The sequence below is a fragment of the Thalassophryne amazonica genome, chromosome 8 (genome assembly GCF_902500255.1).
Source record: "Thalassophryne amazonica chromosome 8, fThaAma1.1, whole genome shotgun sequence".
NCBI classification, from domain to species: Eukaryota; Metazoa; Chordata; class Actinopteri; order Batrachoidiformes; family Batrachoididae; genus Thalassophryne; species Thalassophryne amazonica.
In genome coordinates this window covers 89,260,302-89,286,119 of record NC_047110.1, presented here as the reverse complement: position 1 = coordinate 89,286,119, position 25,818 = coordinate 89,260,302, and the positions used below count along the sequence as shown (strand labels likewise).

At 41.6% G+C, this 25,818-nt stretch overlaps 1 protein-coding gene across 3 annotated transcripts in view; it reads right to left on the bottom strand.

Moving 5' to 3' along the window:
* Positions 1 to 25,496, bottom strand: part of sf3b3 (splicing factor 3b, subunit 3) — a 112,141-nt gene extending 86,645 nt beyond the window's left edge. The window contains exons 1-12 of one of the 3 annotated variants that reach the window (XM_034176960.1): positions 25,422 to 25,496; positions 19,114 to 19,246; positions 18,804 to 18,959; positions 15,398 to 15,568; positions 14,394 to 14,566; positions 9,592 to 9,733; positions 8,404 to 8,516; positions 6,348 to 6,485; positions 4,925 to 5,028; positions 4,666 to 4,831; positions 1,523 to 1,618; positions 65 to 137 (exon numbers count right to left, since the gene is read on the bottom strand). In XM_034176960.1, the coding sequence (XP_034032851.1) occupies positions 65 to 137; positions 1,523 to 1,618; positions 4,666 to 4,831; positions 4,925 to 5,028; positions 6,348 to 6,485; positions 8,404 to 8,516; positions 9,592 to 9,733; positions 14,394 to 14,566; positions 15,398 to 15,568; positions 18,804 to 18,959; positions 19,114 to 19,183 (1,402 nt within the window). In that variant the 5' untranslated portion in view covers positions 19,184 to 19,246; positions 25,422 to 25,496. Of the gene's footprint in view, positions 1 to 64; positions 138 to 1,522; positions 1,619 to 4,665; positions 4,832 to 4,924; positions 5,029 to 6,347; positions 6,486 to 8,403; positions 8,517 to 9,591; positions 9,734 to 14,393; positions 14,567 to 15,397; positions 15,569 to 18,803; positions 18,960 to 19,113; positions 19,250 to 19,764; positions 19,892 to 25,421 lie in introns of those variants that run through there. The other 2 variants (XM_034176958.1, XM_034176959.1) reach the window with 2 other exon arrangements.
* Positions 25,497 to 25,818: the final 322 nt, after the last annotated feature.

The following is a 25,818-nucleotide window of genomic DNA, read 5'->3' as shown; positions in this document are numbered from 1 at the left end:
CATCACCTCCCCTAGAAATGCTCAAATTCAAAATAAGTTGTTTAGAAAAATCAAATGTTTTCACCTTCCACATGTCTGCGAACTGTCCAAACAGCATTGGGGTTACCGGGCAACTCAGACACAGCCATCTCTGAAACCTGATGAAGACGGAGACGAAAGATTGGAAAATAATGTAAGATGGAAAACAATGGCTAAGAACACATAAATGTTAACATGAGAGATGCATGGCTGGAACGTTCCAGCCACAGACAGCATGTGAATGTGCCCAGAGCCTCTCCAGCCACAGATGGCATGCGAACATGCGTAAATAGTTACAGTAGTTGATACAACGCTCTTGCCGCTATTGTTTCTGTATGACAACGTTGCTTTTTGTCCTACACGTGGACGAGTCATGTTCAGCGCGCCTGAGCTTTAGTTATTGTTCCGTTCAGATATCGTCAATGTTCGTGCAAGACGTCAGACTTGGGAGGTTGGACGAAGTTGGACGACAATCAAACGGAACGCTGACGGTACGGGAACTATGCAAACGATAAGAAACCATCAAGACAGAAAGCAAAACGGATTACGGATGAATTGAAGTTGTCATCAGGATTCGTTCACATTTTTCAACAGTTTGAAAATTCTGACAAAGCGCCAACTACAGGAACGAAGCTGGACGATGGTTAAATGATGTCTCCGAAAGTCAACGTAAGTCCAGATTTCTTGTTTTGTTTTGGCTTCAGTGTCCTTCGTTAGTGCCGTGTGACCGGGTCTTAAATGAGCAAATCATGTTTTGGTTTTTAGGTGTCCTTGAGGACAAGAATGGGGAACTGCAGAGCTAGAAGTTACTCACCATACGTTTGAAAATGCAGCCAAAAGAACACAACCACACACAAACAAATCTGCCACTACAATAATTATGGTAACAACTTGACCTATAGAAATCTACAAGCATCTTATAACTGACACTTTTTATTCTACATCTGAATATTGAGAGCAGCACAGTGGCTTAAAGGTTAGCATCGTCGCCTCACAGCACAAAAGTCATGGGATCGCATCCCACCTGAGGCCTTTCTGTGTTGAGTTTGCATGTTCTCCCCATGTTTGCATGGGATCCCTCCAGACTGCTTCTAGCTTCCTTCCACATCCAAACACATGCGGGTTAGTTGAATTGGAAACTTTATATTGACCGTAGGTGTGTTTTCCTGTGGGTATGAATGTGTTTGTCTATATGTCACCCTGTGACAGACTGGTGTCCTGTCTGGGGGGTACCCCGCCTCATGCCCTATGTCTGCTGGGATAGCCTCCAGCCCCACTGACCCTTAATTGGAGTAGGCAGGTATAGAAAATGGATAGACCGTTTGATTACTGAGTGAGACTCTGGATGTAGAATGAATCAAACAACAGTTTGTGCTGAAATCAAAACAATGAGAAATTGTAAATGTTTTAGTCTTACAAAACTACACAAATTGACACCCTGTTGTGTGCAAGTGAGTAACAGAAAGACAGAGCTTGCAATCTCAACGGATGGTATACAATATACCTCCAATCCATGTCTAAGCACCCTCAGTGTAGACCTTGGTCCTCGACCACATGACACATACAGCTGAGGCGTGTCTTCATTAGCCAAATCTGCTATCTGTACAAAACAGAGTGTGAGTGTGTGTGCATGAGACAGACAAAAAAACAAATCAAAAGAATGAATCAGCACATAATTGCATTCTTCCACATTGTGTCAGGTCACATCTGTCAGTATGCTCTGGTGCTGCACATTCCCTCATCCAGCACACTGTAATATCACCCTGGCAAACAACTGATCCACCCACCACTGGGGATTGGTATTGGTAAGATTTTATCGATATCGATACCATTATCGATTCCGCTTATCAATCCGATTTCTTATCAAATCCCTTATCGATACCTCTTGTGAATTTTCTGTGTACTAAAAGTAGGCTTTACAGGTTTTCTATGTCAACAACATTTTATTGAGTCTTAAAGTAAATAAATATGAAATTGGTCACTGGATCCTTGATCTCTGGACATGAATACAACCCCTGGCAAAAATAGTGGAATCACCAGCCTTGGAGAATGTTCATTCAGTTGTTTAATTTTGTAGAAAAAAAGCAGATCACAGACATGACACAAAACTAAAGTCATTTCAAATGGCAACTTTCTGGCTTTAAGAAACAAATCAGGAAAAATAATTGTGGCAGTCAGTAACGGTTACTTTTTTAGACCAAGCAGAGTGAAAAAAATATGGAATCACTCAATTCTGAGGAAAAAATTATGGAATCATGAAAAACAAAAGAACGCTCCAACACATCACTAGTATTTTGCTGCACCACCTCTGGCTTTTATAACAGCTTGCAGTCTCTGAGGCATGGACTTAATGAGTGACAAACAGTACTCTTCATCAATCTGGCTCCAACTTTCTCTGATTGCTGTTGCGAGATCAGCTTTGCAGGTTGGAGCCTTGTCATGGACCATTTTCTTCAACTTCCACCAAAGATTTTCAATTGGATTCAGATCCGGACTATTTGCAGGCCATGACATTGATCTTATGTGTCTTTTTGCAAGGAATGTTTTCGCAGTTTTTGCTCTATGGCAAGATGCATTATCATCTTGAAAAATGATTACATCATCCCCAAACATCCTTTCAATTGATGGGATAAGAAAAGTGTCCAAAATATCAACGTAAACTTGTGTATTTATTGATGATGTAATGACAGCCATCTCCCCAGTGCCTTTACCTGACATGCAGCCCCATATCATCAATGACTGTGGAAATTTACATGTTCTCTTTAGGCAGTCATCTTTATAAATCTCATTGGAACGGCACCAAACAAAAGTTCCAGCATCATCACCTTGCCCAATGCAGATTCGAGATTCATCACTGAATATGACTTTCATCCAGTCATCCACAGTCCACAATTGCTTTTCCTTACCCATTGTAACCTTGTTTTTTTTCTGTTTAGGTGTTAATGATGGCTTTCGTTTAGCTTTTCTGTATGTAAATCCCATTTCCTTTAGGCGGTTTCTTACAGTTCGGTCACAGACAATTCCAGTTTCCTCCCATTCGTTCCTCATTTGTTTTGTTGTGAATTTTCTATTTTTGAGACATACTGCTTTAAGTTTTCTGTCTTGACACTTTGATGTCTTCCTTGGTCTACCAGTATGTTTGCCTTTAACAACCTTCCCATGTTTGTATTTGGTCCAGAGTTTAGACACAGCTGACTGAACAACCAACATCTTTTGCAACATTGCGTGATGATTTACCCTCTTTTAAGAGTTTGATAATCCTCTCCTTTGTTTCAATTGACATCTCTCATGTTGGAGCCATGATTCATGTCAGTCCACTTGGTTCAACAGCTCTCCAAGGTGTGATCACTCCTTTTTAGATGCAGACTAATGAGAAGATCTGATTTGATGCAGGTGTTTGTTTTGGGGATGAAAATTTACAGGGTGATTCCATAATTTATTCCTCAGAATTGAGTTGAGTCCATATTTATTTTTCCTGATTTCTTATAGTGTTTCTTAAAGCCAGAAAGTTGCCATTTGAAATGACTTTAGTTTTGTGTCATGTCTGTGATCTGCTTTTTTTCTACAAAATTAAACAACTGAATGAACATCCTCCGAGGCCGGTGATTCCATAATTATTGCCAGGGGTTGTAGAAATAAACAAAATCTGTAGTTTCGCCGCTTCTGAAAATCAGCGAATCAAAGAAACAATGGATCGAAGCATTGCTTCACGCTTTAAAGTGAGTCGCGCTGCAGAAGCGGTTGATTACAGAGCTGCTGCAGGGTCTGCAATCAATGTAGAGAAATATCCTCAAAAACAACGGCCGCTCTGAAGGACCGATAAGGGAATCGTTATGCAGAAAGACTATTTATATCGGTGGATCGAATCATTTCTTAACGATACCCGAAAAGAACCGGTTCTCAATACCCAACTCTAACCATCACATCTTAAAATTACCCATTTATCAGTCACACGCAGGTGATACGTATGAAAACCGTTGTGTGGGAGGAGCTTTTGCAGTCATGAGATAATTGGAGAGAGTTGTTTTTTCGGTGCAGATACCTTTGCAAAAAAAGCAGGTCAAAGACTTTATGATTCTGATTTTTCCCATCTTACGCTATGGTTATGAGACTTGGACACTAACCAGTGATCAGCATTAACGACGACGTGTCTGTGGTATTACCTCTTTTTTTACGAGGATCCTTTGGTACCATTGGAAAGATTGCGTTAACTGACTATTCACTTAGGTAGTCTCAGATGCAACATACTCCTTGCATATCATTCTGGCCATGTGGCATGTTTCTCTGGACACAATCCAGTTCACATGAGCCTGAGCGTGCCTGCTACTGGAAACAGCCAGGATGACATTCACCTGGGTGTGGTAGATAGATAGCTTTTTCGGGACGTGGGGATGGACTGGTGGTCTGCCTGAGTGGTTACCACCCAGAACGGTTCCATGGTGTGGTGGCTGAGGTGACACACAGCACCAGCACAAGCTCAAGACTAGACCTGAACATTTCACTAGTCCAAAATGTCTGAACTATGTACTGATTAAGATGATGTGCTTGTCAGTGGACTTTTCATTGGAAATGGTAGAACAGATAATAGACAAACTGGCTAAATAAGGGAGGAAACAATCTGTAGAAACCCAATGTGTGAGTACACACCTGACAGGACATGATGGGAGACAGGTTCTCCTGCTCATCCACCAGCACAAGGTTTTTAAGGGGTCTGGGTTGGAAGAAAAAAGTGTCTCCCTCTTCCAATGGCATTGCAGATGAGAACTCAGGTTCATCATCATCATCACCCAAATGGGCAATTTGGTAAAGATAACTGGGGGAGAGAGACAAAAGCAACAGCAGCATGAGCAGGATGTGTTCAAAAGAAAAACAAAATAAAATAATAAAAATGCAAACCAAGACTCACTGGTTTCCAAACTCAGAAGCAACAAACAAGAATCCGGTCTTCAGAACACACATGGCTGTTGCAACAGGGATTGTGTCAAAGTATTTCAGCCTGATTTCTGTGACCTGAAGGGGAGAAAAAAAAGAAATAACACTTACAAAATGCCATTCAACCCTACATCACTTTTTTCCCCTTTTTAGTATTACCAAGGAAAAAACAAAACAAAAACCTAATGGGCACTCTGTAAAAATATTGACCAAGGTCTAGATTCTAGAAAACAGAGGCTATTACATTTTGAGGTGGTGCTTCTATGACTATTGACCCTGTATTTTTTTTTTTTTTTATAATAAATAAATAAATAAAATAAAATAAATAATAAATAAATAAATAAAAAACTGAATCGTAATCCAGGGCTGTGAAATGAAAATTGTGAAATCTGAGGAAAATTCGCAGGGGATCTGGAGGGTGTCTTTTTTCCCATGAAAAAAATCTGCATTAATAAAAACTAATTTACATTGTTGTGTAAATGCATGTAGCCCAAATTCATTCAAAGCCATAATGTCTTTTTTTCAATGAAAGAAAGTCTAGATTAATGAAAGAAAAAAGGCACATAATCTTTTCTGAAGTTCTGTTTGAACAGCATGTTTACTTTCCAGAGAGAGAAAAAATTTCTTACCAGTTCGCTTTTCCCGTTTATCTTTCAGGTGTGTTGATGAAGCCAGCAACAATTCCACGGATTCTTGTCCTTATCAGACTTTTCAAACAGTCTTTCTCGCCATCTTCGCTCTGTCTGATGTCGCTCCGTGACACAGACATGATGCAAAATTCTTCTTTTAAAAACTTGAAAGTTCTAAAAGTTTGCGATGTCCACATGGTACATTTAGCTAAGCTTCGCACAGGAGCCACACAGTGTCACTGCAGCAACCAACCAGTCCCGCTTTATGACAGCCAGGCTTTGAGTGGCATTTATTCTCCTCAAAACTCCGCGGATCCGAGAAAATTTGCATCTCTAACACACAGATCAGTGTCCGCGGACTCATAAAACTTGCATGACGTCATAAAAAAAAAAAAAAAAAAAAAAAAGAACGCTTTGCGATAAGCATTTTAAAAACTCAGTAACGATCACGATTAAAGAGTACAACACTAACCCCCCCCATGATGAAATCCGCGGAATCCCGCAGATCCGCGGAGTTTTCGCAGCCCTGGTAATCAGATCACCTCTCCACAAATTGTAAATCTATCATTTACTTTTTGAGTTATCACAAAAACAGCCTGAGTGACCATGTAATTGCTGCCCTTTTCTGTCAGTTGGCAAATATGAAACAAATATTTCCACCAATTGTTAGTCAGTTTCCAACTAGACATCTAATAAAGGTCAGGCACAAACAAATTCCTTGAGTAAGAGAACTATTCAACACCAACAAAACCTTCCACCTCTTCTTACCATTTCCTCATCTGTTTCTAGAGTAACCTTAAAGATGTCTCCCTGTTCAGTCTGGGCAAGGAAGAAGAACATGGACTTTGTCTTGTGGGTGGCTGAGCAGACAAATATCATTCCACGCTCTGGGTCATCCAGATCATTCTGTATGTTTGGACAAATGGCAGAAAGCAGTGACAATGAGGAGTAAAAACAAAGTCAACAGATTAAACAGCAAGCCTGAAGCTCTGAATAAACAAAAACATTTGCCACACCTCCCCTGTGACAGACACATCTAGAAGATAATCATACAGTGCACCTGGAAAGTGTTCACAGCGCTTCACTTTTTTCCCACATTTTGTTATGATGCAGCCTTACTCCAAAATGGAGAAAATCCCCCCCAACAAAAATTATATTCATAATACCCCATAATGACAACATGAAAAGTTTATTTATTATTTGTACTTTTGCAAATATATATATATATATATATATATATATATATATATATATATATATATATATATATATAAAAACAAACTAAGAAATCACATGTACATAAGCATTCGCACCTTTTGCTCAATACTTTGTTGATCCACCTTTGGCAGCAATTCCAGTTTCAAGTCTTCCTGAATGATACCACTAGCTTGGTGCACCTATCTTTGGGCAGTTTTGCCCATTCCTCTTTGCAGCATTTCTCAAGCTCCATCAGACTGGATGGAGAGCGTTGGTGCACAGCCATTTTCAGATCTTTCCAGAGATGTTCAATGGGATTCAGGTCTGGGCTCTGGCTCGGTCACTCAAGGACATTAACAGAGTTGTCCTGAAGTCACTCCTTTTATATCTTGGCTGTGTGCTTAGGGTCATTGTCCTGCTGAAAGATGAACCGTCCCACAGTCTGAGGTCAAGAGCACTCTGGAGCAGGTTTTCTTCCAGGATGTCTCTGTACACTGCTACATTCATCTTTCCCTCAATACTGAATTGTCTCCCAGTTCCTCCCACAGAAAAACATCTCCACAGCATGATGCTGCCACCACCATGAATAATAATTTTTATTTATAAAGCGCTTTTCAAAACACTCAAACATGCTGTACAGTATAATTTAAATCACCATAAAAACAATCCTTTCAAAAATATTAAAAGCAGATCTGAACAGGCCTGAACGGTGGATTGCTGCACAGATGGCTGTCCTTCTGGAAGGTTCTCCTCTCTCCACAGAGGAATGCTGGACCTCTGACAGAGTGACCATCGGGTTCTTGGTCACCTCTCTGACTAAGGCCCTTCCCCCCGGTTCGCTCAGTTTAGACGGGCGGCCAGCTCTAGGAAGGGTCCTGGTGGATCCAAACTTTTATTTATAGATAATGGAGGCCACTGTGCTCACTGGGACATTCAAAGCACTGTACCCTTCCCCAAATTTGTGGCTCGAGCCAATCCTGTGGTTGAGGTATACAAGCAATTCCTTTGACTTAATGCTTGGTTTGTGCTCTGACGTGCACTGTCAACTGTGGGAACTTATATGTAGACAGGTGTGTGTCTTTCCAAATCATGTCCAGTCAACTAAATTTACCCCAGGTGGACTCCAATTAAGCTGTAGAAACATGTCAAATATGATCAGTGGAAACAGAAGGCACCTGAGCTCAATTTTGAGATTCATGATTAAGGCTGTGAATACTTACGTTAAGTATGATTTTTTTTTAATTAATTTACAAAAATCTAAAAAAAAAAACCAACAAAAAAAACAAAACAAAACAAAGTCACATCATTACGGGGTACTTTTTGTAGAATGAGAAAAAAAATAATTTCATCCATTTGGGAACAAGGCTGTAACATAACACAATGTGGAAAACGTGAAGCGCGGTGAATACTTTCCGGATGTACCGTATACTGCACTCAACAAACCCCTTGAATCAAAGCTGAAAGTGCATACTTCAAACACATCTTTACTGTTTCATTCCAATTCCATTGTGATGGTGCACAGAGGAGAAATTACAGTACTGTTCAACTACCATACCAGACACACTTTCCCATTCAACTGAATGAGCCTGACTGTACATGTAGAAACCAGCCTGCATCTAGAACTCACCCTGCGTCGTGGGATTGGACAGCGAATGTCAGGTTGGTCTCCAAAGTTCTTGTAAGTGATGTAGTTTTCAGAGCAGATCAGCACTCCGCTGGGGCCATCTGAACCTCCAGGAACTAGACAAACATGTTATTTGTCTTCAAATGTGCTTTTTATGATAATTTTCAGGCACAGAGCTAAATCATTCCTGTTCTTATGTGTAGTTTTTTTCTTCTTTCTCGCAGGGCAAGGGTGAATATATTTATACACACACACACACACACACACACACACACACACACACACACACACACACACACACACACACACACACACACACACACAAACGACAGATGAAATCTGTACCAATCACTAATTTCTCAGAAGAAGAAGAAAAAAAAAAACAAAAAAAAAACAAGTCATCTTGACCTCTTATGGAAACCGTATTTCACATTTTTCACTTGATGATGGCAACCATCTGGCCATTTGTTGTCTTGGTGTCTAAGAGTGTTCTCGTTCCTGAAGGGATCAATCGAGAACATGTTTCACTGCAAGCACACATTTCTGCTGATTTAAATGAGAAACACTACTTTGACTAAAACCCTGCATTTGGTCTGCCTCTTCACAAAATGAATTTCAGGCAACAATTCTAAGATGTTACAGGCTTTAAATTGGTATGTTAAAAAGGTCAAAACACAGAACAGTAAGTGCTTCACTGCATTAGCTACTGATGCATGAGAATTTAACTGGTGCTGAGATCAGAGAATGTATTTCTTTCTCCAATGGTAGTCAGAGAAGAGACATGACAAATTCATCACTTCTACAGCACATGGTATCCATAAAAAAAAAAAAAAAAACATTTAAAACAAGCCAGTACGCAAATATTATCTATACAGACAGACACTTTAAAACCAGTGCCACTCTCCTGTGTTGATTTACCAAGTCCAAAGTGGCTGCAGGCCCAGCCGTATTCCCCCACCAACACTATTATTCCTTCCATAGATAAATGCAAGACAACAATGGAAAAAAAGTCCATACTACAAAAAAAAAAAAAAAAAAGCCAAATGTTGATGCCACATGTCTTCAATGAGGACAGACTTTTGTGAAAGCTTGTGTATACAGGTTTTGACTTAAGCCAAGTATTGATGTAGAAAAAACTGAAGGCATCATTTTTCCAACCATGGTTACAGTTAATTGTCCTCAAAATCTTACCAGTAATGAGGAAATTTCCATGTTCTTCCAAAGCCTCACTGTACTTCCGAACGACGTGATTCAAGCCGAGATCCAACTCATAAAAGGTAAGTGTCTGTTGCGTATTAGCAGCAGCTTCTCCTGTTGGGTCATTGTCAGCTTCCTAAAGGAATGAACAACATAAAAGACCACATGATGCAACATGTTGTCCACCATTACAGTAAAGCCCCCGTCACACATAGCAAAAGGTGCCAGAAGCATGCCCGATATGGCAAATATTGCCATAATCCAACGCAGTCGGGAGGAAGAGGTGTGGTCTGTAGTGTCGGAGCGCAGACAGACTTCCTCGTCCACACTTGTCACATCACATACAGAGCGTATGTAGACGACACAGACTGCTGTCAGGTGGCCATAAAAGGTGCTGCAGACTGCCCGATCTCCAAATGTCTGGATGGCAGACCGGAGCACTGTTGTGCGCTCCGCACACATGCATGGGGCTGTAATTATCACTCAGCTGTGTGTGTACAACGCTGCATGGGCCACCAAGTGCCAGATCTATCTTGAGGTTCCCTCGTATGTGGTCAAATCATTTTGGATCCTGTTTTGTTGCTATCGGAATATGTGAATTGCGGTTAGATGGTCCTCATATAACACATGGACCGCCGTTGGATAGGTGTCCCATCTCAACGGCGCCCGGAGTTTTGAACATGCGTGTCATACTCGGGGCCGCCGGCCAATTTTGACCAACTGTGTCAACTTCCGCAGATGGCTGTCAGAACGTTTTGGAACTGAAAATTGACCTTTCGCATGTGCGCCAATTCAAAAGTCCGACACCACTCTGCGTGATTCCGGCTATGTGTGACGGGGGTATTAGAAATAGAGCAACTACTGATATTTTAAGACTGTATTCAGTATTGGATTTGAAACGATATGAGACACTGAAAAAGTGAAAGGCATACTTTTTCTGAACATACTGTTATGACTGAATATTATTTCTGGTGCTTCAATATTTTGATTAATGCTGTGATCAGAGATGCTATTTCTTTCTCCAGAGTTGGTCAGAGAAGAGACATGACAGACTCATCACATCAACAGCACTTTAACTCTTCTGGGTCTAAGGCCTTTTTTGGCCATTTCTCTCGCCTGGACTTTATTATGGTGTTATAACAACACCTTATGAGCCACAATCAAGTAGTATATATCCTTTTTTCAGGACAAGCTGAATTTTCATAATATACATACTCTGTTCTATTTGCATGAAGGTAGAAAAAGTTATAGAACAAGAAATGCAAAGGAAAAATTTAGGTGGAAAACAAATCTTACAAAGTTTTATTGGAAAAACACACTAAACACCAATGAATAAGCAAAGTCACAGCTGAAATATGATCTTGGAGGTCGACTTGACCAATGTGCAAAATTTCGAATTTCTGGAATAAGTAAAAATATATTTTTTTAAATAAATTTTTTTTAAAAAGTCACTCGTCCTGACAGATTAGGTGTGGTGGTAGTCAAAAAAAAAAAAGTTCCTGTCAGCCACCAGGCACAGAGGGACATCGCATACAAAACACTTCCATGGTGTGGACTGCTGCTTGTTCAGTTTGTCCAAGCACAGGACACACTTCCTTCTCCCATAAGAGGCACACTTGCTGACGTCCTCCTGTGGGGCCCAAGGCACTGGCAAATGCTCCCCTGATGATGTAGGTGGAGATCCTTGAGGCTCATCACTAAAACAAAAGAGAAATAAGTTACTTTGTGTATCTTGTAATACCTCTCATACTATTATTATAACAATATAGCATTTACACTGTAATCTCACAAAGACAAGTCAGCAAATGTATTGACTTCATCACCCAGGGCCACACCTAAGTACCCCCATCCCCCCCAGGCCAAAGGTGTGAAAAAGTGTGACAGACAGGAACAAAGGAGCTCCAAGTAAACTCCCAAAGTAAAACTACAATCTTAGCTTTTACAGTCAGTACACATACATTACAGTATATGTGTGCATACTAGTGTAGAATCACTAAAATGTGAGTTTCACATAGTCTGTTCACATAACAAATGCATAAACACACATGTTCATATTGTTTACACTGCTGAGCAGGGGAAAACTGCATATTCTCCAATAGAAAAAAAAACCCCACACACTTAAAACAACACAATGCACTGCTCTTTATCCCAATTTACTATAGATATAATAGTTTTACTGCACTTCTTATTACCTATAATAATTTGGATACTCACTCCTCAAGTGGATCCAAACGCACGAGATAGTCCAGCTCCTCGTCAGTGTAAAAACTCTCCTCACCGGATGAGCCTGACTTGACATCACTGTCGTCAAAAATCTGCTGCAAAGCTTCCTGGACGGTGAAAGTTTTCTTTGCCATTCTTGCTTCTTTCCAGAAAAGTATATCAGATGGTTGTGCGCAGGTCTGTGCGTAAAGCAGAGCCGTTTCTGGTTCGTGACGTTATTTCAGTCACCGTATTGTGTTTGTGCCGCTCTGTAGTATATATATTGTTTGTGCAGTGCACGTGCGTAATTGCGCACTATATACTTTGATATAGGCTCGTTATTTTCATGATTTGATCGCATTTATAGCCGTAAAAAATGTCAGCCGAGTGACTACAAGCATACAAAGTCGAAGCAGAGCATTCTCTTGTTCACAAACAACCTTTGTCATGAGTATTTGCGCTCTGATTGGAGAACCACGCGTCACATGCGTAAGGCGTACGCTGCCATTGGACAGGCATTTTCAGAGCTTTAGAAACACAGGTTGGAGAGGGCCAAATTGTAAACCAGAGACATGCGCTGAAAGCTTGAAATTTCAACTTTATGGACTACACGATTGCGGATACGATATGTTGTTAGCATGGTACCTAGGGATGGGTATCGAAAACTGGTTCCTGTTAAGACTCGATAAGAAATTATTCGTTGCACCGACATCAATAGCCTTTTTGCTTAACAATTCTCTTGTCGGTTCTTAACTTCCCAAAACGCCGGAGCAGCCATTGCTTTTGAGGGTGTGTATCAGCAAAATGATCATTTCTCTCTGTTGATTGCAGGCCCGCTGTTTCTGAGAAACTGCGAAGAGAAGCAATAGGTCACAGCACAAGCTGTGAAGCAGTCTCAGAAGCAGTGGGCCCCTCAAAGCCTTTGACTCATCTTGTTGAGGGCAAGAAACGAGAATCGTCCTCCGTTCCACACCGGAGTTTTTATTCGTTCCTTATTAAATTTTCGTGGGGCAGCGCATGCGATAGTTCTCTGGCGTGAGCTAGACCCACATCACCAGTCCATAAACTGAAGTTACTGTCTGTCAGGTAAAGGAAATAATATTTCTAATCATATCCTCTGTTTTGTGGGACTAACTGCACAGCTCCAAATGCTGCGCGGCTCTCTGCCAAGTAAAGTTGGAAAGATAGATTAAATCAAATGATTTAACAGAAAGATAGATTAAATCAAATGACTGAATAGAAAGATAGATTAAATCAAATGACACCTCTTTCCAAACATTGTAATACAGAGAACAAACTACAAGCGACCAAAACCAATTTTTCTCTCCCAAAATGAGATGTCTTGCGTTCTTTATGAAATTTTGATCTTGACTTGCAGAACAGCCATTTGCGAGACCGCAGCTCAGAGGCTATGGAGCTAAATTTGTCTCATTAATACCTGAAAGGAAATGCTTTTGACAAAAACCACAGATTTTGTTTATTTACGTCCAGAGATCTAGGATCCAGTAACCATGTACAGATTTTAATTATTTTTTATTTATGTCCAGAGATCTCAGATCCAGTGACCATGTACAGATTTTACTTATTTTTATTCATGTCCAGAGATCAAGGATCCAGTGACCAATGCCATATTTATTTACTTTGACTAAAAATGTGCCTGACACAGAAAACCTGTAAAGCCTACTTTTAATACACAGAAAATTCACAGGAGCTATTGATAAGGGAATCGATAAAGAATCAGATCAATTAGGAGGGTGTTAACTAGAGCACAATAGGTGCTAATTAGAGCTATTGTTTAGTCACCAGCCTATAGCAGTCTGCCTCTCGGTAGGAGGGATCTGGTTAGGTTTAAAACTCCAGCTTTTGTGACTTCTTGATTCTTCTCTACAAGAGTCAAGACAGAAGTCAGCCCACCAGAGCAAGAATTTTAGCTGAGGAAGCTTCTGCGATTTGAAGCGAAACGTCCTCGCGTCAAGCAACCCAGTCCAGTCGAAGATTCAAGCTTCTCTACTACAGATCAATTAGCTGAATTGATAATGGCATCGATAGATAAAATCTTATCAATACCCATCCATAATGGTAGCTAACATGGGCAATGTTATGCCTATCACACACTGCATTTGTTGCATGTGCATTCTCGACTGCTGCTGCTGACATGCGTGTGTATTTACACCAGGCTGCATTTCAGCCAAGTCTGTGATGTGTTGCTGTTCAAACTCTCCACGTCATTTGTCTGGCACACTTTGTATAGACTTTGACCATGTTTTTTTTTCTTAATGATTTTTACAAGGCGCAATCGGCTCTGCTGGGTGTAAGACCCCCTCCCCCCCATGTAGCTGATCCACCCATCAACACAGCACCTCGCTGAACACATCATGTTCAAAGTGTTGTACAAGGTAGTGACATGAGCAAAACCACACTGCGCTCACCACATCACCTCACAAAGGGCATAGTCAGGCACAGTTAAACCCAATTCCAGTACTCACCTTTGCTTTACCACTTCACCCTTTAAATATAAAATATAATCTAAAGCTAATCTAAAAAGCCAGTTTTTGTGCTTATACATGTCAAGTGCTGGGTTTTAATGACCTTACCTCATAGTCCATTTCAAGGCAAGCAAACATGGGATTTTCAAAGCCTACATCCACTCCCACTACATGGTAGACCAGTGTGTTTGCCTTATGTGCTTCCAAAGGTGATGAGATGGTCAGTCTCGCAGCTGCATCTCTGTTCAGAATATAAACCAACTTTTGTTTCTCGATTGCTCCTGCAAAAGACGGAGGAGCGGGTGGGGAGCATTCATTTACCTTCTTTTTTTTTAAATAACAACAGAACAGCTTGTCTGATATTATGCATTTTCAAGAGAAACAAAATATTGCAATGTACTTAGGTCAGCACTAAACTGATTAAACATTCTGAAAGCGGGTGTGACATTAGCTACATCGTCATAGACTCTAATAACCTCTTGTAATTAAGAATCTGAACTGAAATGTCCCATGTAAACCCATCAATTGAAATTAAATACCTAAATTTGTTTAGAACTTCAGTCAGAATGGAAAGTGTGGTGCAATCCATTATGGACACCGACTCCTCAGAAAGGTACCACAAGTGGCCTTTGAACTTGCATTGCTGATCTCAGGATGATTACCATTTTTTAAGGTTTTTAACAAAGAAGCAAAAGGCACTGAAGGGAGCAGATGGTGCAGTGAATGCTGTGAACCAGGCTTTCATGTAAATGGTAAAAGCAAAGATGCTTACATCACAAAGGCACCTGACTTCATGTGCTTTCAGGTTTTCAATTTGATCACATTAATAGCTCCATACTACCCATTATTAAACCTTAAACTCTCAAACGTTCAAGAGAAGGGCTGGTGTAACGTCGGTGAAGGCGGGCAGCTTAAGGGTGGTTGAGCAACCTCTAAATGTAAATCAATAACATTTTGTGTGTAGAATATTTTAACTAATTAGAACTCAGTGAAAGGTTGAGAGCAGTAAAATTCTGAAAAAAAGAAGGGTTTTTTTGGAACATCCCAATGTGCATACTTAGATTAATCCATCTATTTTCTAAACAGGCTTAGTCCAGTTAAGGGTCACATACCTATCATGACAGCTCTGCCTTTTGGGTCAATTGCAAGAAACTGTCCAGGAACAATACGTCTGCAGCCACTCTTCCCAAATGTTTCCTGGTGGATCTTCTCAAACATGTTTTTTGATGGAAAATATTCCAGGATTACAATGCGGCCACTGTCACTTCCCACAACAATGTAATCTATAAGTACACAGAACACATAAACATGGTGTAAGGGCACTGGGCACACAGTGACATAAAAACATTGCCTACAGTTTATGAATCACCTTTCATAAAATACAGAACAACGAACAGGCAGGTGCAGCTCAAATTCTTATTAAAACAAATTCAACGTAAACCGTAAAGCCTGATTTATGCTACTCTGTTGCTGCAACTCCATAGCCACGCAAAGCCCCCTCTTCGCTGCAAACCCTCTCTGTAGCCTGATGTGTGCCTCCCAAAAATTGAAACTACACATTGAAACGATGGAGACCGGACGGGCTGTGATTGGTCTTTCATCCGGTTTCACTCCATCTCCCGTCATATTTAAAGTCTGACTAAAAGTTTTTGCAGTGCGCACATTTACTACATTTTGATCATGAATCAAACAGAGGAATGTTTGGCAGAAGAAGACCACAAATATGACCAACTTTACAACACGGAGCTGAAAAACTACAAAGATGCTCAAATGACCAGCAATTCATGGAGGGAAATTGTAAACAATGTTGGTTTGGAGGTCAGTGAGGGACAAATTAGTCCAGAAAAAGGTAAAGAAAATGACCAGCAGCAGTGGCGGTGCAGGCGGAAAGTAAGTCCCTGCCTTGGTGTCTACGTCGCACCCCAACACCCAGCAACGTGACGAAGAACTTCGAAAGGGTCTCGCCCAAGTCAACGTGATTGCATGACCATGGAGTTGAAGAAGCATAAATCAAGCTTAATCGACTGTAGTCTGCCATCCCTACAGGACCTGTATGCCTCCAGGGCCCTGAGGCAAGCACGGAAGATCGTGGCTAATCCCTCCCACCCAGGACACAAACTTTTTTTTCACCCTCCCCTCTGGCAGGAGGCTGAGGTCCATCAGGACCAAAACCTCAAGACACAAAAACAGCTTCTTTCGATCTGCAACTGCCAGACACCCCCACTTACTCAGCTTTCCTCTCCCACTACCATTCAGCACAAATTGGTAATTCCTGCACTGCAAGGTACTGTACATCTGTACTCTAATCACATTCCATTACAGCTTATTTATTTAACAGTGAATATAGTTCTGTCTGACTCTTTTTACTTCTTATAGCAATGTTCTGTTTATGCACCAATAACACCAGATCAAATTCCTTGTATCTGCAAACTTACTTGTCAATAAATGTGAATGTGATTAACAGCACCTCACATCAGACATATATGTCATATAGGACACCTAAACAGATCATTTTCATTTGACTGGTGAATTGTATATTACATCAATTATTTGTCCCACTGTACTAGTGCCGTATGTACTATTCATTTTGCCTCTATTTACCATGCATTTCTGTCCCATACATTTTGCTCTATTGAATGCCTCCATTAGCTTTTTGTAAAAAATGCTTCCATGTACAAGAAACCTAAATCCAGTAGCCACAGTGCTCACAGGGAAAATTTTAGCTGTTGCTGCGCTGTCAGATGAAGATGTGTACAAGTTCTTGTCGTGAATTTTTTAATGAACCAAACAGAGCAGGCGTGCACCACACACACACACACACACACACACACACTGCAAAGCTGCCCAGCTGCACTCCCTAAATTCGTGTCTGCGAGTTGCCTCTGAGGCAGAGTGAACTGCTGGGCAGACACAGATGACTGTGCCCTGTTGCTCTCCACTTTCTGCCTTATTTTAACCAAAATATCAAATGATGCAGACCTATTTAGGTGTCATACATTTGTTGAAAGATGGAATGTACCACTCAACAAGGTGCAGCCAAGTTGAATGGTACATTCCATCTTTCAGCTCTTGCAAATATTCTTACAACTGCGCTAAAACGTTCACTACTTGCATAATATTTTATTCCAAATTTCAGTTATGTTATTATTACATGATCTGGTGCTGGGTATTGACAAATTTGTGCCACGCAAAATGAGTCCATGAGCACTATAACTACAAGACAAAATTCATCACTGATATTTCAAATGACATAAGCATGAGCTTATTTGCCACATACCAGTATCATAGAATACTTTACTTTTAAAGTGAGTTTGATTATTTCAAATGTGACGATAACATCATGAACATTTGAAAATACCCTTATAAAACATAGGCTCAGTGTTCATCCACATTAAATATCGGGAGACAGGGGTGTTTAATAAGCGAAGTGCACAATTATGGGTACGCTAAATTTTTCGACTACCAATCCACAAGCTATGATGGCAGAAAGCAGTGAGGAGTGCTGTGATTTGGATAATTTCAACCGCTGGAAAGTTGACCATTTAAAGCGTTTTTGTAAGCTCCGCGGATTGCCTGTTACAACCAGGACTACGTACAGCAGTAGACAGACACGGAAAGAAGAGCTGGCTGCGCTTGCGTGTGCTGCATCATTACAGCAACTACCGTTGGTGCCAACAAAGGAGGAAGAGAGAGCCGCTGTCGAAAATGACCAGTCCTTGTTGATAGTTGGAGACAAATTTCTGACCCCTTGAAAGCAACTGACGGATGGTTAGACAAAGTCCAGAGTCTGAAACTGTGGATACTGCAGAATATTTGCTAAGCAGGGATGAGAAATTGCTACTCCGCCGGCTTCATAATGATTACAAGGAAGGTGGGTCTCACATATAACCTCTTTGGTGTCACGTTTGTTTTGATAAGTTGACATACAATATGTGCATGCATGCTGTTTGTTTATAGAACATGTCAATTTTACAATATTACGCGACATTAAAGTCATAAGCAGATGCACGAAAACGGCGTCATTAGCCACATTATAATCCGGCAAAGTTTCAGGGTATTGACAAAATAAATGTGTGCAAGAAACTTACAATTTTAGTCTGTCTTTTACGTCCGTCTGGATCTTTCTTTTCTGCGGGGAAATTGTGTAGAATGAACGGAGGCTTACAACCACATTTCTTCTTCTTGTCGTCTTTGTGTGGACTCAGTGGAGCTTTGCAATAGTGTTTTCAGCTAACTTTCAAGCCTCTAAATTCCCAAGCATTTGAAAACAGCACAATGCGCAACTGTCATTATTGTATGCATCAGTTAAGGCTTAAAGCCTTTGAAACAATCCCTGTAAGCCTTAACTTTTAAAGTCCGCTAATGCTACTGTATACGAAATTCAATGGGAGCGGTGTGAGTTTGGGAGTTGGAATTTTTGCCCGTTTGACCCACGCATGTGCAGATGAGTTGCGCACTTCGCTTATTATAGAATATATGTGGTGTCATCAGTGTACAGACATACAGACACATACACACCTTTGGTTCCTCCGGTAAGTCTGAAAGCCATCAGTGATCTGATGATCCCAAATACCTCCACTGTAAGTAGAGTGTGAACCTTTCCTGTGTTGGCATCTGGTCTCAATAATTCCAAGATCTTTCCCCTGGAAACAACAATTTCCTGCATCTTGGTTCCTACAAAGACACAAATATTTCTCCATCAGGTCAGGCCAATTTTCAGCAGAGAATAAATGCCTTAAGGACTGGAAACCACAGCTATCAGCTCTTATACCCACATTGGTGTTGAGACATTCCTACCAAAATCTACCAGAGAGAACAGAAATTGTACCAGAGAAATTTCCATGGATGGCATGGCTGATGCCAGTGGCACGCTGTAGGGTGATGTTGTACAGAAACATGGCTCCTTCTCAGAAGGCTCCACTAGGTTCTTTCTGAGCTGCACAGCAGTTACTGTCTCAAAGCTGTACAGACAGACAGCATTCATGTCAGACAAAAACATAGTACCATATTTCTCATTGTTACTTCATCTCTGATGATGGCATGTAGGGAATCTGTTTAAAAGGAAGAGGTACAATCATGAACTGTAGTAAAATTGTTACCAGTTTAAGAAACTAGTGATATTAGGCTGTTCCGAGTCTAGATGCATTTAATAAGTTTAAAAGCCACTGCCTGTTTAACGTTGCTAACTACGGCTAATGTTAGCTTAACGAGACAACCTCGTAGCAAGTCTTCGGTTTTTTTTTTTTCTCATTTAGTATCGGTTCAACTTCACTTCTGACTCGGCTGTTTAATGAGAACTGCACAAAATTAAGATTAAAGGATTATTTTCTACAGTTTAACGACTTGTACTCGACAGGCTCATACCAAGCTCCGCTTGGTTCTATTTACTATAATATACTGAATATCGTGCACTCTTTACGGCCATACAGTCTCAGCTGGATCGCGAACAAACACCATATTTGTACATGAACTTAATTACCCGTGTCTGAAATGAGATGATTCTGATTTCAAATGGATCGTTTCATTTAGAGAAACGACTTCGCACCAACTCTTGAGATGCAAAACGACAACCCGCCGTTCGGAGGAGGACCTTCAGCCAAATTGTCGTGATGAGAGGTGGCCTGCGAAATGCCTGACGTAAAATCAGACACGCTGCAGGAACGCGGATGATCCAGCAGGTGTCAGTCAAGACAAAAAAAAGTAAAACTAACCAAGAGTAAAAATAATTTAATTTATTGCTCTTAATTAGTTATTTAGTCCATACAAGGCCAGAAAATAATTTCATTCTTATAAAATTGTGTGTATTTACTTTTAATATTGTATCATAAATTAATGTCCAGGTTGGTCAGACATGTCAGTGCACTGTTGATTCCTCCAGAGAACTTCAACAGATTGCAGGCCCCAACAATATGGGTAATGGTCTGCTCTGGATGGTCACAGTTGCATCTTAGGTCATTCGGGACCTTTCACATGTACAGACAATGTGCATTTTGGTATGGATCCTGCTGAGTGCATGCCATTACCGCTTGCAACAGTGCAACAGTTGAGTCTTTCACAAGATTTTTGTTTGTAAAATCATTGTGTTTCCAGCCATCTGGCCAGCCTGTCTTTGGGTTGAAATCTATATCCACCAGCAACTGACCAGAGACCTAGAAGATTTGTTGGATTTCAAAAAGAATCTTGGCAGGTTTTCTAGGTCACCATGGATTGGCATGTGTGGGTTGGCTTGGATACAGTTGTATTACTGCCAAGTTCTGACCTTACACAGTATGTCAAGTGGTGCAATGTTGGACAGAAGAGGAAGGCACTGCAGATGGGTGGATTTCAGTGTCCCACTGGCTATTTGCATTGTCGAGTTCAGGATTGTGTCAGCTCATTTGGTGTGATGGCTTTTGGCCCACACTCTGTATATATGTAAAACTGAAGAATCACACAAAATCACACAAAAGTACTTTGGGTGGTTTTTGTTTTTGACTGGTTTGCCAGAGAAAGTCACCTTGAGTCGGTGGTTGGCCAAATGATTGCAAAGGTGGAAAGCAGTGACAGATATCTTGGCTAGGTTTGGATGTAGACTCCTCCATTAGTCTAAGATCATGGGAAAGGAGGCCACTGATGTCATCAAAGTTCCTTGCTTAGATGGCGAGGTTTGGTGCGAGAACAGATCCCTGTTGCAGTCTGTGACACAGAATCCTTATTGTTCTTTTGTGGTTTCCCAATGAGACCTTGTATCTGCACTGAGCCAAGATGGCATCTTCACCAAACATGAATGAGACATAAAAACAAACACAAAAAGCAAACCAGGACCAAAAATGGACTGTAAAGATCAGTGTAATGGTTTAAGTTGTGCAGGTCATGTGCTGTTAGCTGAAGAGGAACAATTTCATAAAAAACAAGGTACAAAAGTAAACAGTCTAATAAACAAAACCTCACAGAAATGATCAGTGTGATTGTTTAAGTTATGCAGGTCATGTGCAGCAAGCGGGGGGGCAACTTCAAAACAAGTGACGACACCAAAAGCAAAGAGTCTGACAAACAAAAACTGGCAACAACAATCAGTGTGATGTTTTAAGTTGAACAGGTTATTTGCAGTGAGACAAGAAGGAGCAACTTAAATAAGTGAGTTACAAAAGCAAATGCCTATAGATTGTACAATGCAGAAAAACTGACAGTAGTGACCAGAGTAATGTCTTCAGTTGTGCAGGTCAGGTGCAATGAGACAAGGAGGGTTAACTTCAAAAAGAGCAAGGCACTAAATCAAATAGTCTGGGAAACAAAAACTAGCAGCAATGTTCAATTAATGGTTTAAGTTGTGCAGGCACAGTGCAGTGAACCAAGGAGGGGCAACTTCAAAAAGAATGAGGCAAAAAAAATCAAACAGTCAAACAAAAACTCACGGTCATGAGGAAATCCATTCATTTAAGTTGTGCAAGTCAAGAGCAGTGAGCTATGAAGGAACATTTTCACCAAGAGGTCTCACTCTTGGTGAAAATGCCCCTTTAAAAAAGTAACAATGTCCAATAAACAAACACTGACCATAATGGTGTCAGATTACCAAGTGGCAGAAAGATGAAAGGCAGGGTAGTAGAGAAGCTTGAATCTTCAACTGGACTGGGTTGCTTGTAACTCACCAAATTAAATGAACATTTAACAAAGATAAAGCAGTTGGACATCGGTTAACTTTAATGCACCATATCAATCCAAAAATCAAGTTTGTTTTGCTTGTGTAATATCCTCATGTCTGCCATCTGTGAAACACTGCCACCTGCTGGGCGTATCTGGGCTTGTTGCAGGGAATAATCATTTCAAAACATACATGATAGAAATTATTGTAAGTTCTTTTCATTTCCAAAGCCTCTGCAGAAATTGTGAGAGTTATTGTGCGACAAAAGCTGTAAAAATTGGAGTTGATTTTTTTTTTTATTTAAATTGTGTGTATTGGTGAAGGATTCTTTCTTCATCAACAGCCAAAACAATTTTCTCCTCCGCTACTGCCTTGCAGAGGCACTCAGCAGCTCTTCTGTGAGGAGAAGAAGTCTGCAGGTCACAGAGCTTTCTCTTATCGTGCCCCTGTTCTGTGGAATGGTCTCCCTGCGTCAATAAAACAATCAGATTCTGTGCAGATTTTCAAGTCCAGACTTAAGACGCACTTCTTTTCCCTTTCATATGGCTAGCATACTGGTACAGTTTTGTTTTATGCTTTTTACTCTTTTAATTAGTTTCATTAGTAAACGGAGCATGCCGCGGCCTCAACTTTACCTAAATTCTGGGTCTTTTACTGAAGCTTAGGGCTAGCGGCCGGCGATCACCTTAGTGTTTCTTCTGTTTTTCTTATTGATTAATGTTGGCAAATTATACAGTATTTTTTGTCTTTCTGACGCCTGATTCTGTTTTTTCTCTGTTTAAGGTGCAGCTCCATCCAGAGATGGGAGTTGTATTTGTGCTGGCGACCATCCTGTCCTGTGCACCAACAGCAGTTCTTGTATATTTGTCCGTGAATTGTTCTGTGAATTGTTTCTGTAATTTATGTTTGTAGTTTGGCCCAAGCAGAGGGTCACCCCTTTGAGTCTGGTCTGCTTGAGGTTTCTTCCTCAGAGGGAGTTTTTCCTTACCACTGTTGCTCTGGGGATGGGTAAGGTTAGACCTTACCTGTGTGAAGTGGCTTGAGGCAACTCTGTTGTGATTTGGCGCTATATAAAGGAAAATAAATTGAAAATTGAAATTGACTTTAAGGTTCATGCCACCGAAATGGAAGAAAAGGCCTTGATGCGGTGTCGCTGTTTGAGACTACAGTAAAGGACGCCACAATGGGAGAGCGAGCTGTCACCCGCCAGGTTGCTGCCATCTCTCCAGTGGAACAGATGGTGGCCTCTGGCTCTGGAGCGCTCATCACATCTGGTGTTGTCACACCAGTGGATGTTGTGAAGATCAGGCTGCAGGCTCAGCAGACGTCTTTGTGCCAAGCTCTATCCTGTGATTCAGCAACCTGGGGCAGTGTCATCTGCCCTTCAAAGCGGAGATCCTTCCTGTTTTGTAAGATAACAGGATTCATGACCATCACCATCATGACCAGGTTGCCTGCTGGCGTGGCAACCTGGTCATCTTGGTGATGTGGGTTGTGGATGCTCCTGACTAATGTTCTTGGCTCGAGGCCCTTTTTAGTGGAATAAGAAGCTCATCTTTTAAAGGTCCTCAGGCCCATTTGTGCCTGTGCTTATTCATGGATTCTAAAAACATGAGAATGAGAGTCTCGTCCCCCTGGACAGAGACAGGAAAGCTACTTCCCTTGCTGACAATGGCACCATTTATAGCTGGGTGGACTGAGACTTTACAGATGAAGTGTCTTGTATTGAAAACATGTCTAGTAGCTCAACTCCTTATCCCCCCCCAACTTTACAGAAATCCTACCTACGCCCCTGACAGTTTCCAGTAAAGCCTGCGGAGCCCTCCAGCGTCAGCGGCGTCTTAATGCGGTTCTGCTAGCTGTAACAGGGAATTTTATATTTATCCTTGTTGTGTGGGCCGCCAGAAGAGGAGGTACTGCTGGCCCACCACCAGAGGGCGCCCTGCCCGAAGTGCGGGCTTCGGGCACGAGAGGGCGCTGCCGCCACGCAGGAGCCACCGGAGTGACAGCTGTCACTCATCATCCTTACCAGCTGTCACTCATCACCACTCATCATCATCAACCATCCCATAAAAGCCAGACATCTCCACCTCACTGCCGAGATATCGTCTACCTATAGGTAAACTCTCAGCCGTTGTTCTGTTAAAGAAAACACGTAATTCTCTGAGTTGTTGCAGGAGTTCTGGAGGAGCCTACTGATAGTGGGACGCTAAGTTTGGGGAAACGTGACGAGTGACGCACGTCAAACTAAGTAGCCCTCAGTCTCTTACTGTGTTGGAGGTGGAGGTGTCGTGCCCACCTGGAGAGGAATATTTCTGTGTGCTGACTGTTTACTGGGTGTGTCTTCACACACTCACCTCAAGCTGTTTTCTCTGTATCCTGCCAGCAGTACCAGATCCGGCAGCTGAAGACGGTGGCCACCTGGGGACTCAGGACTTGGCGTCTCCAGTGTGTTTCCAGATCCGGTGGCAGTGGAAATCGTGTGGGGTCCGGCTCTTCTCTGGACGGTGCTCTCCTATCCTCGAGCCTGCCCACACGTCACCTTCGTTAATTTTCTGTAATCCAAATTCTGGTTCTGTCTGTATTCCGTTGTGCACATTTACAACAGTAAATTGTTATTTATTGGCTCATCCATTGTCCAGTTCCTTTACGCCCCCTGTTGTGGGTCCGTGTCCCTACACTTTCCCAACAATCCTGATTAATTTAGTAACCTCCCAGTAAGACTCGTCGCAGAGGGGCGTCTTATCGAACTGCTCTTCATGTATTAGACGCAGCCTCATCGGTCATTTTTATTCCACGAGCGCTGCAGCCGCTTTTAGCTGTCCAGCGGTAGCATCACCCGACTGAAAACATGTAGTGTCCGTTGTGGGTGCTCCTGACTAATGTTTTTGGCTCAAGGCCCTTTTTAGTGCAATAAGAAGAAGCTCGTCCTTTAAAGGTCCTCAGGCCCATTTGTGTCTGTGCTTATTCATGGATTCCAAAAACATGAGAATGATAAGAGTCTAGTCCCCCTGGACAGAGACAGGAAAGCTACTTCCCTTGCTGACACTGGCACCATTTATAGCTGGGTGGACTGAGACTTTACAGATGAAGTGTCTTGTATTGAAAACATGTCTAGTAGCTCAACTCCTTATCCACCCCCCAACTTTACAGAAATCCTACCTACGCCCCTGACAGTTTCCAGTAAAGCCTGCGGTGCGTCAGCGGCGTCTTAATGCGGTTCTTCTGCTCGTTGACATAACGTGGTTATGTGGTTGTAATAAAATAATTTTGAAAGCTGTAACAGGGAATTTTATATTTATCCTGATTAATTTAGTAACCTCCCGGTAAGACTCGTCGCAGAGGGGCGTCTTATCGAACACAGTCCGCTCTTCACGTATTAGACGCAGCCTCATCGGTCATTTTTATTCCACGAGCGCCGTTAGCCGCTGTTAGCTGTCCAGCGGTAGCATCGCCCGACTGAAAACACGTAGCGTCCGTTGTTTTTTTTATTTCATCATCTTCCAAATTTTTACCGAAGTCCATGCCAGGATGCCGCAGCTTGTTCGGCTTTGTCTAGAGGAAAGAGTAAAGAAAGCACACATTTAAATTCCGACAACGTGACCGCAAAACGGAGGAGAACCGCAAGATGCTCGAAATAGGCAGCAGCTGCAAACAGCAACGAAAGGACCGATGAAATCCACCTGACACAGCAGGGTGAGCATCTGACTAAAACCATATTTATACGGCCGCTTTGTTAGCAGACAGTGGGCTTTTTGTGGAGGACAGTGTTGTTTGTGTTGGTATAAGGATGAAGATGCAGGCGTTACCCTCCTCCTCCTGTGTCTGCTGCTGGAACAGGCCATCAGCTCATCACAGCTCCTCGTCTTTAATTAAACTCGACTAACAGGAGAAAAAAAATATTAAACTGAG